The sequence below is a fragment of the Lissotriton vulgaris genome, chromosome 7, assembly GCF_964263255.1.
Source record: "Lissotriton vulgaris chromosome 7, aLisVul1.2, whole genome shotgun sequence".
Taxonomy (NCBI): Eukaryota; Metazoa; Chordata; class Amphibia; order Caudata; family Salamandridae; genus Lissotriton; species Lissotriton vulgaris.
In genome coordinates, this window is record NC_141695.1 from 33,254,374 (window position 1) to 33,269,023 (window position 14,650).

Consider the following 14,650-nt stretch of genomic DNA (forward strand, 5'->3'; position numbering starts at 1 on the left):
CTGCCCGCCAGTGATCACAGGGTATGATTCAAGAAGCTTTGTAGTACCCATCTAACCATTAGTGATCTTGCATTAAGTCCAACGGTTATTATCAATGCTACTGTCGCTGAGCACTAATAACACTGCAGGCTACGGCCATTAGTGAGCTTGCATTAAGCCCAACAGTTAAGACGTACCAATATCAGGGCACCGACTGATCAATAGATGTATATGTCACTAGCTATTTTTTTTGTTTTTTTTATTAAAATAACCTCATTCTAGATGTCTTTTTACTAACCCAATGTTTTAATTATGAAAGTAACACGCACTGTATTTGTAAATGATTTTAGGTAATCATACAACAAAGTATTCTTCTTCTTCTAGCCATCTAGCCTCTTGAAAAAAGGATCTACCTACCTACAAAAGATAGCATCCACTGGATCCCCAGTTGGAAACTACAATTAGTATCCTTCCATCTAAAATTGTATTCATTCTCTCAATGGGATGGATACTTCAAACCGAAGAAACCTTGATAAGTCGACCCCAAGGATAACATGTACAAGAAAAATACGCACTGCACCGTTAACAGCAGGACTTCCATATTTGTCCTCTTGTCAACAAACTGATAGCACAAAATATCTCTCTGACAATTCTATTCCACATTGCGCATCTAAACTATCACCATCACATATACATTTGTTAAAGGCAGTGTATTAAAGACCAGATCAGACAGTCACCAGAAGCTAATGGCATCCCAGTCTCCCTTTTAGAAACAGACATCTATTTTTGGGAAGGTTTGCTTACCCCATACTTTCAACTAGCTTTGAAACACGGTTATTCCTGGATTTGTGGAACGCATCCATATTAGGCGCCCTTCATATAAAAAGGGATTTAGAAAAGGGGGTGGTGATGAACAGAGTGTCTGAGTTAAACAGACCACTCTTACCCAGTCCAAAGATCAGGGCTTGATCCATCACCGTTATTTATCTCACTGCCCCATCCCAGCTCAGAACCTGGCTATATGCAAATCAGTCTGTCCCTGGCCCAGTGCATCATGGGAACAGGGCAGACTAAACTACCAAGCCAATTCTTCCCCAGAAAGGAGACAAGCTACCGGGGACCGGTTTCTGGCATTTCAGCCTTCTTCGGCCCGGCTTGCTTGAATCTGATGGAGCAGTGAGAAAGGGACTCATGTCTGAGTATACCCTGCCACACCTATAGTGGCCAAAAACGATTTAGAAAAGGGGGTGGTGATGAACAGAGTGTCTGAGTTAAACAGACCACTCTTACCCAGTCCAAAGATCAGGGCTTGATCCATCACCGCTATTTATCTCACTGCCCCATCCCAGCTCAGAACCTGGCTATATGCAAATCAGTCTGTCCCTGGCCCAGTGCATCATGGGAACAGGGCAGACTAAACTACCAAGCCAATTCTTCACCAGAAAGGAGACAAGCTACCCTAAGCATGGAAGGGTATTCTCAGATGTGAGACCCTTGCTCATTGCACCATCAGGATTCAAGCAAACCGGGCCGAAGACGGCTGTAATGCCAGAAACCGGTCCCCGGGAGCTTGTTTCCTTCCCAGTGTAAGAATTGGCTTTTGTAGTTTGGTTTGCCCTGTTCCCATCATGCACTGGGACAGGAACAGACTAGTTTGCATACAGCCAGGTTCTGAAACTGGGATGGTGCAGTGAGCTAAAAAACGGTGTTGGATCTAGCCCTGATCTCTTGACTGGGTGAGAGCTTTCTGCTTAATTCAGAGACTCTGTCCCTCACCACCCCTTGTTGTAAATATTCTTGTCCACCCTAAGCGTGGAAGGGTATTCTCAGATGTGAGACCCTTGCTCATTGCACCATCAGGATTCAAGCAAACCGGGCCGAAGACGGCTGTAATGCCAGAAACCGATCCCCGGAAGCTTGTTTCCTTCCCAGTGTAAGAATTGGCTTTTGTAGTTTGGTTTGTCCTGTTCCCATCATGCACTGGGACAGGAACAGACTAATTTGCATACAGCCAGGTTCTGAAACTGGGATGGTGCAGTGAGCTAAAAAACGGTGTTGGATCTAGCCCTGATCTCTTGACTGGGTGAGAGCTTTCTGCTTAATTCAGAGACTCTGTCCCTCACCACCCCTTGTTGTAAATACTTCATATAAAAAGATCACTCTGAGTCCCTTAATTTCATCCAATAATTCTCCTCGCTGTAGATGCCAACCTCTCTGCAAGAGCTCTATCGAAAGAGCTTTAATCAAGGGTTACAAATGAAATTGTTCCTTCCTATGAAACAGGGTTTAGACCCCATTGTGGCATAAATAAAAACATGCTCCACCTGTTGTTTCAGATACAACAGGCAATTAATATCTGGACACCTAGCATTTTACCTGATTCATGTATCATGCAACAGAGTTTTGACAAATTGGCTTTAGGGTGATTCTGGAGCAAATAGAGTTGATGGGGTACTCCAACCAACTGATTCAAAGCAATTAAATCGAATCACTGTATTCAGATTCATGGGTAAGAGTAAAGCTGGGAAAGGGGCAACTTGTTTCAGGCTGGATTGAAACACATTATGGATGGAAGTAGGCGTGTGCACCGGCACCTCCGTTTTAGCGTATACAAAGCTGATTTCGGAAGAGCCCATGGACCAATGAAAGCCTTCCTTTGAAACCTATTTAAATATTAGAATATGTGGATGACTTACTGATAATAGATTACACATATAGCACCATTAATATTTGATTTTTTTTTATATTTGTGGGTATTTGTAAAGCGCAAACTTTCACTCCGGAAGGAGCATCTTGGCGCTGAGCATGTGTGTGGGAGATAGGTGGTGAGAGATCTAAATAGCTACCAATACATAGGTATCTGATTGCTGATATACCCATGTCTTCAGTTGTTTCCTGAAGAGACTCTCAGTCTCGATCAGTCTGAGATTTACGGGCAAGTTGTTCCAAGCCCTTGCTGCCAGGACTGTGAAGGTTTTTCCACCCCTGGTTTTGTACTTGAACCTCGGGATCTTCGTGAGGTTGGCCCCTGAGGATCTCAGACATCGTACGGGGTTGTAATGATTAACAAGGTAATGAGGACCTGTATTTTTCAGGGATTTGAACACTGTAAGTAAAAGTTTAAAAAGAATTCTCTTATGAAGTGGCAACCAGTGGAGGGAGTTCAATGCTGCTGAGGCCAAAGATTTTCTGGGGAGTTTTAACACTAATCTTGCAGCCGCGTGCTGTATACTTTGCAACTTCTTAAGGGTGGACTTTTTCACTCCTGCCATTAATCCATTGAAGTAATCGAGTCGGGAGAGTTTTAGTGCTACCATGACCGATTTCCTAGCGGTGATGGGGAGGTAGTCAAAGAATTTCTTTAGGGATTTAATTAGTCCAAAGCAGCAACCAGCCGTAATCCTGACGTGATCGTCAAAGGAAAGGGATGCATCAAATTGCACGCCCAGGTTGCGCGCAGAAGACACCGCACTAGGCGGGGCCTCTGAGTCTTTGGGCCACCAATCTTTCGGACAGAAGGATACATTTTTACCCAATGGTATGATTTCGGTTTTCCCACTGTTGCATCTCAAGTGGTTTTTATTCAGCCAATGGAATACCTCGGTGAGACAATTCCGAAATTGCAGCTCTGTATCCATGCTGTTTTTGTCAATGGAGACGACAAGTTGGGTGTCGTCAGCATATGACGTGACAAGGATCCCATGGGACTCTATCACAGCGAGGAGGGGTGCCATACAGATATTAAAAAGAAGTGGGCTTAATATGGACCCCTGCGGTACACCCGATGTAATGGGTTTTTCGCTGGATAGGTAGGGACCCAAGGACACAGATTGGGACCTATTGGACAAGAAAGATTTGACCCATGCCAAAGCTGTGTCTGTCACGCCAATCTCTCGCATTCGATCAATCAGGATGACATGAGAGATAGTGTTGAACGCTGCTGTTAGGTCAAGCAGGATGAGGACGGCTTGCCTTCCCTCATCCTGCAGGAACTTGATGGAATCAGAGAGTTCTATCAGAGCCATTTCGGTGGAATGACCGGGGCGAAACCCAGATTGCTGGGGATGCAGGATGTTATGATTCTCCACAAATGTTTTTAGCTCCCAATGTACTATCTGTTCAGTGATTTTTCCTAGAACAGGCAAGAGTGAGATGGGTCGCATGTTGGTAAGATCTGTTGGAGATTTATTCTGCTTCTTCATCAGGGGTTTCACAATGGCCTTTTTCCATTCATTAGGCACTACTCCTGAATCAAGGGATGCGTTAATGATCGTGTTGATGTTAGGGTTTACTACCTCAATTAGATGGTGCAGAATGCGAGGAGGACAGGAGTCGGTTGGTGCTCCTGATTTGCAGGCCAAAATTGCCTTGTGGGTCTGCTGGAGGGAGACACGTTGGAAGCTTCAAAGGGAAGGATGGTTGTCAGCTACCTGATGAGGAATAATCAAGGGAGGCGGAAAGTCCTTTTGAATATTGGCGATTTTTTCCGCAAAGAAATCTGCAATTTGGTTACACAGAGTTTCAGAGGGAGGAATTTCGGGCAGAAGAGCTTTAGGGAGGGTGAAGGATTTAACTATGGAGAAGACAGTTTTTTGCTTCTGGTGGGCTTCATTAATGGCCTTTGTATAGTACTCCTTTTTAGCCGCCTTTATACTAGAAAGGTAAGATTTCCTCTGCTGAACATAGAGGGCTCTTGAAGCCTCCTCATATGTTTTCCTCCACTTCCTTTCTTTTATTCTACATAGTAGATGACTCTCAGTTAGGGCCTGGGTGTACCATGGTGCATTTAGTTTCCTTTTAGGACATTTCACGCGGTGCCCTTTTGGATCAGATTTTTCCGAGATAATTTGATCCATCCAGACGTGAAAGTTGCGAGAATCGACCGATACATCTCCTATCAATTTAGGGGCCTGTGCCAGTGGTTGGGAGTCCAGCTTAATACGGTCGGTCACCTTTCTCCAATTTATCGTGAAGGAAGGTTGAGGACGCTTAGTTATGAGTGAGGCATGAGCTTGTTTCTCGATGTCAAAGGGAATGAAACTATGGTCAGTCCAAATTTGTGGGATGGGGGAACGTAATCATAGTGGTTAAGTTGGAGCAAATACCGTCAAGAGTATGGCCAGCTAGATGGGTGGGTGCGGTGACTAGTTGAGCCAGTCCAAAGATATTTAGAGTGTGCCGGAAACAGGTGGCGTGAGGGTCAACGCACGATTCCAGTTGCATGTTCATGTCTCCTAATAGGGTGAAGTTGGGGTAATGTAACATAAGTGACCCAAGAGCTTCATCTAGGGAGTCTAGAAACGGGGTGGCATTGCCTGGAGGGCGATAGATTAGTCCTCCCGAGAAAGAGGTGGAGGCATTAATTTTAATCGAGAAGCCGATGCTCTCACTTTCTTTAAGGTGGCCTAGATCAAATGTATGGCATAAGAAGGACTTTTTAATAATGAATGCAACCCCACCTCCTCGCCCAATTGGCCTGTCCCGCCTGAAGATAGTAAAATCCGGAAGGAGGGCAGTAGCCAAGTCAGGATTGGAAGAGTCGTTGAGCCATGTTTCGGTTATAAAAAGGGTGTCCAGGTCGTGGCACGTTATTAAATCGTGTATGTCTTGGCAATGGCAGGACAAGGACCGGGCATTAATAAGTCCTCCCTTAAAGTTATTAGAGCTGTGCCTTGGGGGGGCAGAAATATTATGCGTCTCTGTAGGTATCCCAGGGGACATCCATTTACAGTGTAAGCATGAAAAGGGGCCCCAGAGAAGGTCAATAGAGGGACATCCCTTACACGGTTACCGTGTAGTTAATGTAGTAAATTAGTTATGAAAAAAACAAATATAATGTTTTCAGGCAAAAAACATAGGATATGACACAACAGGTAGATGTGGAAATTGCCTCTGTGTTATACTCCTCTTATAACTATGTAGGGGCTTTGTTTAGAGGCACGGGTTCCTCCTATTATCATTTTCTATGGTCAATTGGAAAGGCCTCTCACTAATTTTTGGCTGGGGAAACTACACCTACAAGGGGAATGCTCCCTGTGGATCTGGTTCTACAAGTTTTTAGAACCAAGCAATTGCCTTTGTTATCATATAGTTTAGAGGCCTTTCCTTTTAGAGATCATGTATCTCTTTACCTACTTCAGTGGTCCACATTTAGGGGGAACTTTAATCTCCCCCAAAACTTTGAGACAAAGTAAAATAACAGAATTCATCCTGTATAAGCAGGATTTGGTCTTTTGTGAGTCAATTCCCTCATTACACTTTGGGGAGATCTTTGGCGGTCACCTATGGGAATTTCTACCACAAGTGCGCTTTAGGTAAGTCCGATAAGAGAGATGAGTGACTGATTGAAGTGATCCACTTACTTTTCCCTCACTTGCCGAGTTACTGTTATTTTGAGCCTGATGATTTTGTTGGTGCAACCAATGCTTGAGTTTGATCATTTGGTTGTGATTGTTTACCACTAGGAAGCCCTCATTTAAGAGGGGACACATTTCCACATCCTCTTCAAACCCCTGCAGATCCACAAGGTCAAGAAACGGTAGAGTTGAAGAATGCAAACAAAGAATCAAGAGACTCGTGATTGAGGAATATATCTCTTTACAACGAATGCGCTACAACGCATTCCATTACAATGCAGTTGTTACCACAACCGCGTTGTTACAACGCAAACCATTACACCGCAAGTCATTACAATGACTTGCTGTAGGGGGCGCACTGGACTTAGGAATTGTATAATTTACTATTCCTACTCTAGTTTGTACAACAGCAGGGAAGGTGTTGGCTTGTAAATCCAACACCAGTGCGCCCCCTACATCAAGTTTTTGAAAAGACCTGCGATGTAATGGTTCGCGTAGGAACAACGTAGTCATTGAAATGACCGAGTTGTAATGGAATTCAATGTAAACAATGTCTCCTGTGATTGAGACCTTGACAGCTTTGAAGAAACTACCAGAGACTGCCAATATATGTTGTCTCACAAGTAGGACGGCTTCAAGGACCAGGGACGCAGAGTTAACAGCCTAATTACCTACTGTAATCTTTATTACTGTCAGTTCTACTCATCCTGGTCATTACGACCCTTGGACCCTCCATCTCATCCGGATTGTGGGCAAGGGCATGGAACTGTCGGGAGAAGGCTAGAAATGCCCACCCCATGATCCGCCCGGCAGAGGACGGACAGAGGTTGCATTTTAGCACTCCTGTTTCTTTAGTTCCTTGAGAGGGTGGATCCACCTCACAAGTAATGACTGGTACAAATACTAGTAAAAGTAATAGTAAGGAAGATTACCAGTAAGTAATCGGGTCATTCTCCAGTTATCATGAGTTTTAGACTCCATTGGCGTGGGTCTCACATACTTTTTTTGCCTTTGCCTCCTGTGTTTTTGCTATGTGTTGGACTTTGTTTTGCTGGTCTAGGTACTTTGGGCACTTTGCCACTGCTGTTCAGTGCCAAAGTGCAAGTGCTTCCTTTGTAAATTACTGTTATGGATTGGTGTTTTCCATGATTGACATATTTGATTTACTTGTCAGACCCTAGTATAGTGGACTGTGTGTGCCCAGGGCCTGCAAATCAAATGCTGCTTGTGGGCTGCAGTACTGAATGTACCACCCACAGAAGTAGCCTGTAAGTGTAACTCTGACCTGCCATTGCAGAACCTGTGTGCAGGCTGGGACTGCCATGTCGACTTGGCAAGCGCACTCACTTGCCATACCCTACCCTTCCCTTTTCTTACATGTCTGTCACCCCTAAGGTAGGCCCAAGGTACCCCTGTGGGCAGGGTGCAGTGTATGTGAAAGGTAGGACATGCCTCTGTGTGTGTGTAGCATGCCCTGATAGTGAATTACTGCCAATTTCGTTTTTCACTACTGCAAGGCTACTTGTTCCTATAGGACAGAATGGGGAGTTTGTTTATAACATCTTTTAAAGATAACTATCCCTGGGAACATGGTAGGAAAATTAAGTTGTGTATGCCTGAACTGAATGTTAAATTGCACCTTTTAGTGAGGATGTTTTTTACATTTTTGTGTTGAAAATACCACTTTTAGCCTCTGCTAGGTTTGTGTATTGCATGTCTGGCTTTTTGATGACAGGGGCTGGGGAGGAGCTGTTGCTCCAGAAGTTTGATGAGTCAGGACTGGGCTGAATAGATCTGGGCAGCATTGAGAGTAGGGAAACGTCTCGCTTCGCAAACAACCCTGGTCTCAATGACTCCTTCAACAAACCTCTGCTTGCACCATGCCCTGTGGGCACTGCACTCTGCAAACTTCGCAACACGCTGCAAGGACGTCACCGCCTCCGTCGCTGCCCTACCCAAGACTTGCCAGTACCCCAGTGAGCACGGTCTCACCCTTCAACGCAAGCCCTTGTCTCACAGACTCCGTCAATGAGTCGCTGCCTGCATCGCATCGTGAGGACGCCACCTGGCACAACGCTCTGCTTCACAACGCAACTGCGACATTTGCCCCTTGCACCGACGTGTTGGTCGCAACAAGAAAGGTGCTGTGTTGTCGCTTTAGCTGGCCTGCATCGACGTGGTCAACTGGAATTGTTAGTTTCTGTTGTATTCAGTATCACGGTTGCCCCAGGAGGAGCTACTGAGTCGGAGGCACTGTGTTTTTTATTGAAATTACTGCAATTTAAAGGTTATTTTGCACATTTACTATTTTTCAAGAGTATTGTATGTCAGATTTTTAGTGCATTTGGTCTTGTTGGTTTAGATAAAGATTTACAATTTTTCTAAACTGGTGTGGTGTCCGTTTGTAGTGTTTTCACTGTATTACTGTATGTGTTCACAAATGCTTTACACACTGCCTCTGAGAAAAGACTGTCTGCTCGTGCCAAGCTACCAAGGGGGTGAGCAGAGGTTATTTTAGGAGTGTATCTACCTTACCCTGACTAGAAGAAAGGGTCTCTATTTTGACAAACTAGAGACCCCCATTTCTAACAATGAGTAAACCAGCCACAGATGTCTCTGTCTTTTTTCCCTCTACGGTTCCCATCTACTATTCGCTTACAATTGAGGTACATGAGTTTTTCTAATCTAACTCACTTTCTAATGAATGTGTCATTTCACTTCTAACTAAAAATCAATTTTTCCAATATGCTTTTCATTAGGAAATTTGTAACCATCCACACTTTTTTCTTTCAAATTGAAATTCTATTTTAACCCCACCATTAAAATGGCTTCCACATTGATAATCACGGTTCATTCACCTAATTAGTTATTGGTATATTTCTTGATTAGTTGCTGTTTAACACACACTCACTTTGATTCAAGATTGAGTTCTGTTCAGTTAACAATTGCATGTTTCAGGGTGTAGGATTTCCTGCATTTTGGTTGATTATCGCATGGAGGTGCCTGATCTGTCAAGGTTTTAGCTCCACCAGTCAGAGTGAGTGTAGGGTGAGACATGAGGGATTGTTTGAAGGGCATGGCCTGGTTTGGGACACAGGCATGCGTGTACATGCTTCTGGCCTCCAGAGGCCGCAAGACTAGTGAGAAAAGAGCTGGAGTGATGTGGTTGAATGTTCTATTGCCAGCAAGGAGTTGGGCAACAGAGTGCAGTACAACATCCAAAGGTGTAAGTCCAGATTTGGGGAGAAGCTGAGATGTTGCTAAATTCGATTGTGGAGATGAACATTGCATGCGCCAGGATTTTGAGGGCAGACTTTGGGGTACATTGTCTCATGATACGTAAGAGGTTAGGGTTATGATTTGCATTTCTTCACAGTAGAGGGGCCTTGATCTGTGAGTCTAGGTTGAGATGAGAGTCCAGAAGGGCTACTAGAGATTTTGGAGAGGTAATCATTTTGGGGTAAATGCCTCCATCATTTAGGTTTTCATTTTAGGGTAAATACCTCCATCATTTAGGTTTTCATTTTAGGGTAAATGCCTCCATCATTTAGGTTTTTAATGCTGTCTGTATCTAGTTTTTATTGGTTTTGGGTAAGAGGTAAAGGAGTGTGTTTTTTGGCGTAGTTTAAGTTTCACGTTACTCATCCGCATTGGCTAATAGAGGGACCACAGATTTATCTTGGGAGGTTGTCACAGTGCTCCATTTGCATATAGATTTGGATGTCATCAGCTTATTGATGGAAGGAGACATGCTGGGCCCGATTCACAATCGGCCTTCGTACTCGTGAAGGAGGCTCGCTCTCATGGTGGAACCTTTGCAATGAGAAACTGCAAAGGGGAGGTACCGCCATGGGTGAGGGGCCGCGCCATGACTGTGGAGCCTCCACATGAGTGCGGGGATGATCCATGACTCTGGGGCCTCCACCGCTTGTGGGGGCCCGCGCCATGACTATGGCACCTCCACTCCACCACAAGGGCAGGGTCCACACCATGTCCGTGGGGCCTCCACCACAACTGCGGGGCCCTCACAATGACTGTGGAGCCTCCACCATGAGTGCGGGCCCTCACCATGACTGTGGGGTCTTCTACATGAGTGTGGGGCTTGTGCCACAAATGTGGGGCCTCCACCATGAGTGCGGGCCCATGCCATGACTGTGGGGCCTCCATCATGAGTGTGGGGCCCACACCATAACTGTGGGGCCTCCACCATGAGTGCGGATCCGTGCCATGCCTGTGGGGATTCCACTATGAGTGTGAGGCCCGCACCATGACTGATGGGTCTACACCATGAGTGCGGGGCCCACACCATGATTGTGGGGCCTCCACCACGAGTAACCGGCCCACGCCATGACTGTGAGCCTCCACTACCAGTGCGGAGCGCCAAGAAGCTCTATGTTAAGATTAAACATGATTGCGACATCACAGAGCCTTGGTGTATGCCAGATGGTGTGCAATGGCCAATTGAACTGAAAGCAGAAGGGAGCTTCGACAGGATGAGGAGCCAACTTTTCCTTTGTTCAAAGAATGGGAAGGAGTCATCCAATAAATTAATGAATCTGGGGTCAGTACTATGGATGGCCTGCTCCCAAAGCATGACTGCTAGGTTCTTAATGGTTGATTTTTATTAACCCCTTGCATGCTTGTCACGGAACCATTCCGTCACAAGCCTCGGGTGAGCTGTGCTTGTGACGGAATGGTTCCGTCACGGCCCGCTCGCCGCGCCTGCTCGGCGTGAATTTCGCGCCTGCGCTGACGAATTAATGGGTGGGCGGGTTTGTGACGGAACCGTTCCGTCACAAGCACAGCTCACCCGCGAGCCGTGACGGAGCGGTTCCGTCACAAGCACGGAACCGCCGCGCGGCTGCCCCACCCCCTTAGCGCTGCGGCGGAATAGCCGCTGCAGCGAAGGGGTTAATGTAGTCTCTCAGTTGTGAGGCTTCACAGTTTTGAAGCAACTTAGACAAGGACATCTGGTTACTGGTCTGAAGTTACCTGTTTTCGAAGGGTCAACTCTTTCCTTCGTAAGATGGGGTCTACTTGTCCAATTTTAAGAGAGTTGGGTACGAGAAGCATTTATACAGTTGAACCATATTACTAAGATGTTGGCCCTGAATTCTTTAGCCTTAGGACGGATGGGGTCATCTGCTAGAGTCAATCCCCATTGGTTCCAAATAGCTCAGCGTCCCATAGTCATATGTGCACTTTACCTTATCAAAGTAGCGCAGTTCATAGTCCAGAATGACTCCGTTCGGCTCATCCGGCTGCGGCCATGATAGGGTGATGCTGTTGCTGGTGTGGCTCACCTTATGTATCATGGGTACTGCTGAAGGAGCTGAAACAATGGAAAGTAAAATAAGAAGTGAGAAATACAGAAGCAAACTTGTTATTCTGGTTTCCGATCGCTCAACGCTATCAATTGACTCTCTGCTTTTTTTACATTTTGGTTTCATTGCCTTATTTCTGGTTGTATTCCTCATTAGTTTTCATTAACTTACACGCTTTATTTTTATTCCTCTCTTTTCTATCATTTCTTCCTCTTTCTTTCCCATTTTTCTCTTTTCTTTTGATTCTTTCCGTGCATTTAATGTTAGCATTTTTTTAAATTACTTTTACCACTGTTTACATTTGATATTCACAGTTTCCTTTCAAACTAGGCTCATTGCTTTTAATTTGGAAATGTTTTACTTAATACCTCCTCTTTTTTAAATTTACTTTTCATTATTGGATTTGGCATTTAGTAAGACTATTTTCAAAGTATTTCTCACTAACTTCTCATTGCCCCTAAAGATAAAAATAAATAAATTAATGTGTTGTGGGTTCACAAACTCCTCTTGGGTTTGTGCACCCTGCAGGTGCAGGACACAGCATTCGTATCTCATAATCTGTGCTCTCTGTACCGAGACCGTGGACCGTGGACTTTAAATCTCTTGGACCCACAGTGAGTACCCTTCCTTAGTCCGCAGTCTCTGTGTTGAATTCAAAGACTTTGGTGGAGCCTTGAACTTGAAAGGTCATGGGTGAATGTTTTTTCAAATAAACAGAACCTCATTGATCCTTCTCTTTTAAGCATTTTGTTTCTTGAATCAGGTCCGGATCAGAGCGACCCTTGACCCTGCTTGCAGGTCAGGCCGCCCCCCACACCGCACAGCTCCACCTGTGTGACTCCTGCCTCTGAGCAGGGCCGGACTGGGAACCAAAACCGGCCCGGCAAAGTGCTCGGCCGGCCCCCTGGGGAAGGTTGGGGGTGCGACGAGCTCTTGCCGGGGCCGGTTTTAGGCCGATTTTGTTACAGGGCTGATTTTGCAGCTATGCTTCATAAGCGGCCCTGTAACAAAAACGGCCCCTAGGGGCCCAGAACCGGACCCTACCCTTGCCGCGCACCAGGGGATTGTCCGGTGCCCGCAACGGCCAGTCCGGCCCTGCCTCTGAGCCAGCTGCTGCTGCCTCGGGAGTTCGCCGCCCCCCCCCCCTCCGCTGGTAACACTGTTTTGTGCCTTTTTGCTACTGTTCTGTGCTCTAGTCTGTACTGTGCCATTCGAATTTAATTTTATTGTCTGTACCGTGCCATTTGTATTATACTTTCTAACTGCTTCTGGCTCTGTTGCCCTGCATTGCTGTAGAGCGCCCCTTTCAGCCTTCGGCTTCTCTCTGTCCCGCCCTTCACACCACTGCCCCCCTGTGGCCCGCCCCCACGCTTCCATTCGCCGCCGCGCTCCCACCTCCCTGCTGCCCCTCCTCCCACATCCCCATATATAGAGGCCGCGCAGTGAACGCGTGCAGCGGGCCTGCCGCTGGTGCGCCGAAGGCGCGCCTAAGGCAAGCCTGTCTGCACCCGTCCGCACCTGGATCGCGCCCAGCGCCAGAACTCCTGGCCCCTGAAGACACCACCACACCCGACTACACTATGATGCCAGCACCCTCAAAGCACTTAACCCTGAGCGAGAATAGACATGCTACCGGGCCACCACGAAGCGCACTCAAGGGCCCTTCACCTGCTGGAACTGCAGATTCACCAGTATCCGACCCGCTAAACCACCAACCAACGAACCCAACCACTGAGGTGCATCCTCCTCAACACCCGCTCCGCCCGCAAACACGCATTGAAATCTGGGACCTCCTTGATTCAACCGCCCCAGACGTCGCCTTCCTGATGGAGACCTGGCTGACCCCCGCCTCAGCACCAGACATCGCCATAGCCATCCCGGAGGGATACAAGATCGCCCGCAGAGACCGCATCAACTAAACAGGAAGTGGAATTGCCATCGTCCACAAGAACACCCTCAGCTTATCGACCAGCACCGACGACCCCCTCAGCACCGCCGAACACTTGCACTTCCAGCTTCACATCGACCCTGACACCACCCTCAGAGGAACCCTCATCTACAGACCCCCGGACCCAGACCACAGTTCAGCGACTCCATCACCGACCTCATCAGCAACCACACCCTCGCCTCCACAGACTACATCTTCCTCGCCGCACCCAACAGATACCCCGTCGCTGCTGGGGAAAAGTCACTGAAGAGCAGCTAGCCACTGCCATCGCCCAGATCCCACCAGCCGGCCCCACCGAACCAGACACCGCCGCCCTCAACCTACGACAGTGGCTCAACGACTGTGCCAACACCCTCGCCCCGCTCAAGACACCCTCCAACAACCACACCAGCAAGAAAGCCACCTGATTCACTAAAGACCTCCAAGCCTCCAAGCGAACCTGCCAGATACTGGAGATGAACTAGCTCCTCGAACGATCAGCAGACAACTACATGACCCTCAAGAACACCACCCGCAGACACCATAAACTCATAGGAACCGCCAAGAGGACCGCATTCAAGGATCACCTGGATAACAATGCACACAACAGTAAAGAGCTCTTCAGCATAGTGAAGGAACTTCCCAACCCCTGCTGCAACACCAAAGACATCCCCCCTTCGCAGGACCTGTGCGACTCACTGGCCACCTACTTCCACCACACGATCACAGACATTCACAACAGCAACAACGCCATGACTACCCCGCCAACCATCGCCACCTGATTGCATGGTCCAACATCAACGACGATGAAACCATCAAGACCATGAACTCCGTCCACTCTGGATAGCCGTCAGACCCATTCCCACACCACGTCTTCAACAAAGCCAGCACAATCATTGCACCCCATCTCTGGAAAGTCATCAACACCTTCCTTGAGACAGCAACCTTCCCCGAGAGCTGGAAGCACGCCGAGATCAACGCCTTACTCAAGAAACCCAAGGCAGATCCCAAGAACTTCCGTCCCATCTCCCTGCTCCCGTTCCCGGCAAAGGTCACCGAGAAAA

General features: G+C 47.1%; 1 protein-coding gene across 1 annotated transcript in view; it reads right to left on the minus strand.

Moving 5' to 3' along the window:
• Nucleotides 1-14,650, minus strand: part of LOC147700600 (ephrin type-B receptor 5-like) — a 276,679-nt gene that overhangs the window by 82,917 nt on the left and 179,112 nt on the right. The window contains exon 6 of the mRNA XM_086929705.1: nucleotides 11,543-11,667. Coding sequence (XP_086785831.1) covers nucleotides 11,543-11,667 — 125 coding nt within the window. The remainder of the gene's footprint in view (nucleotides 1-11,542; nucleotides 11,668-14,650) is intronic.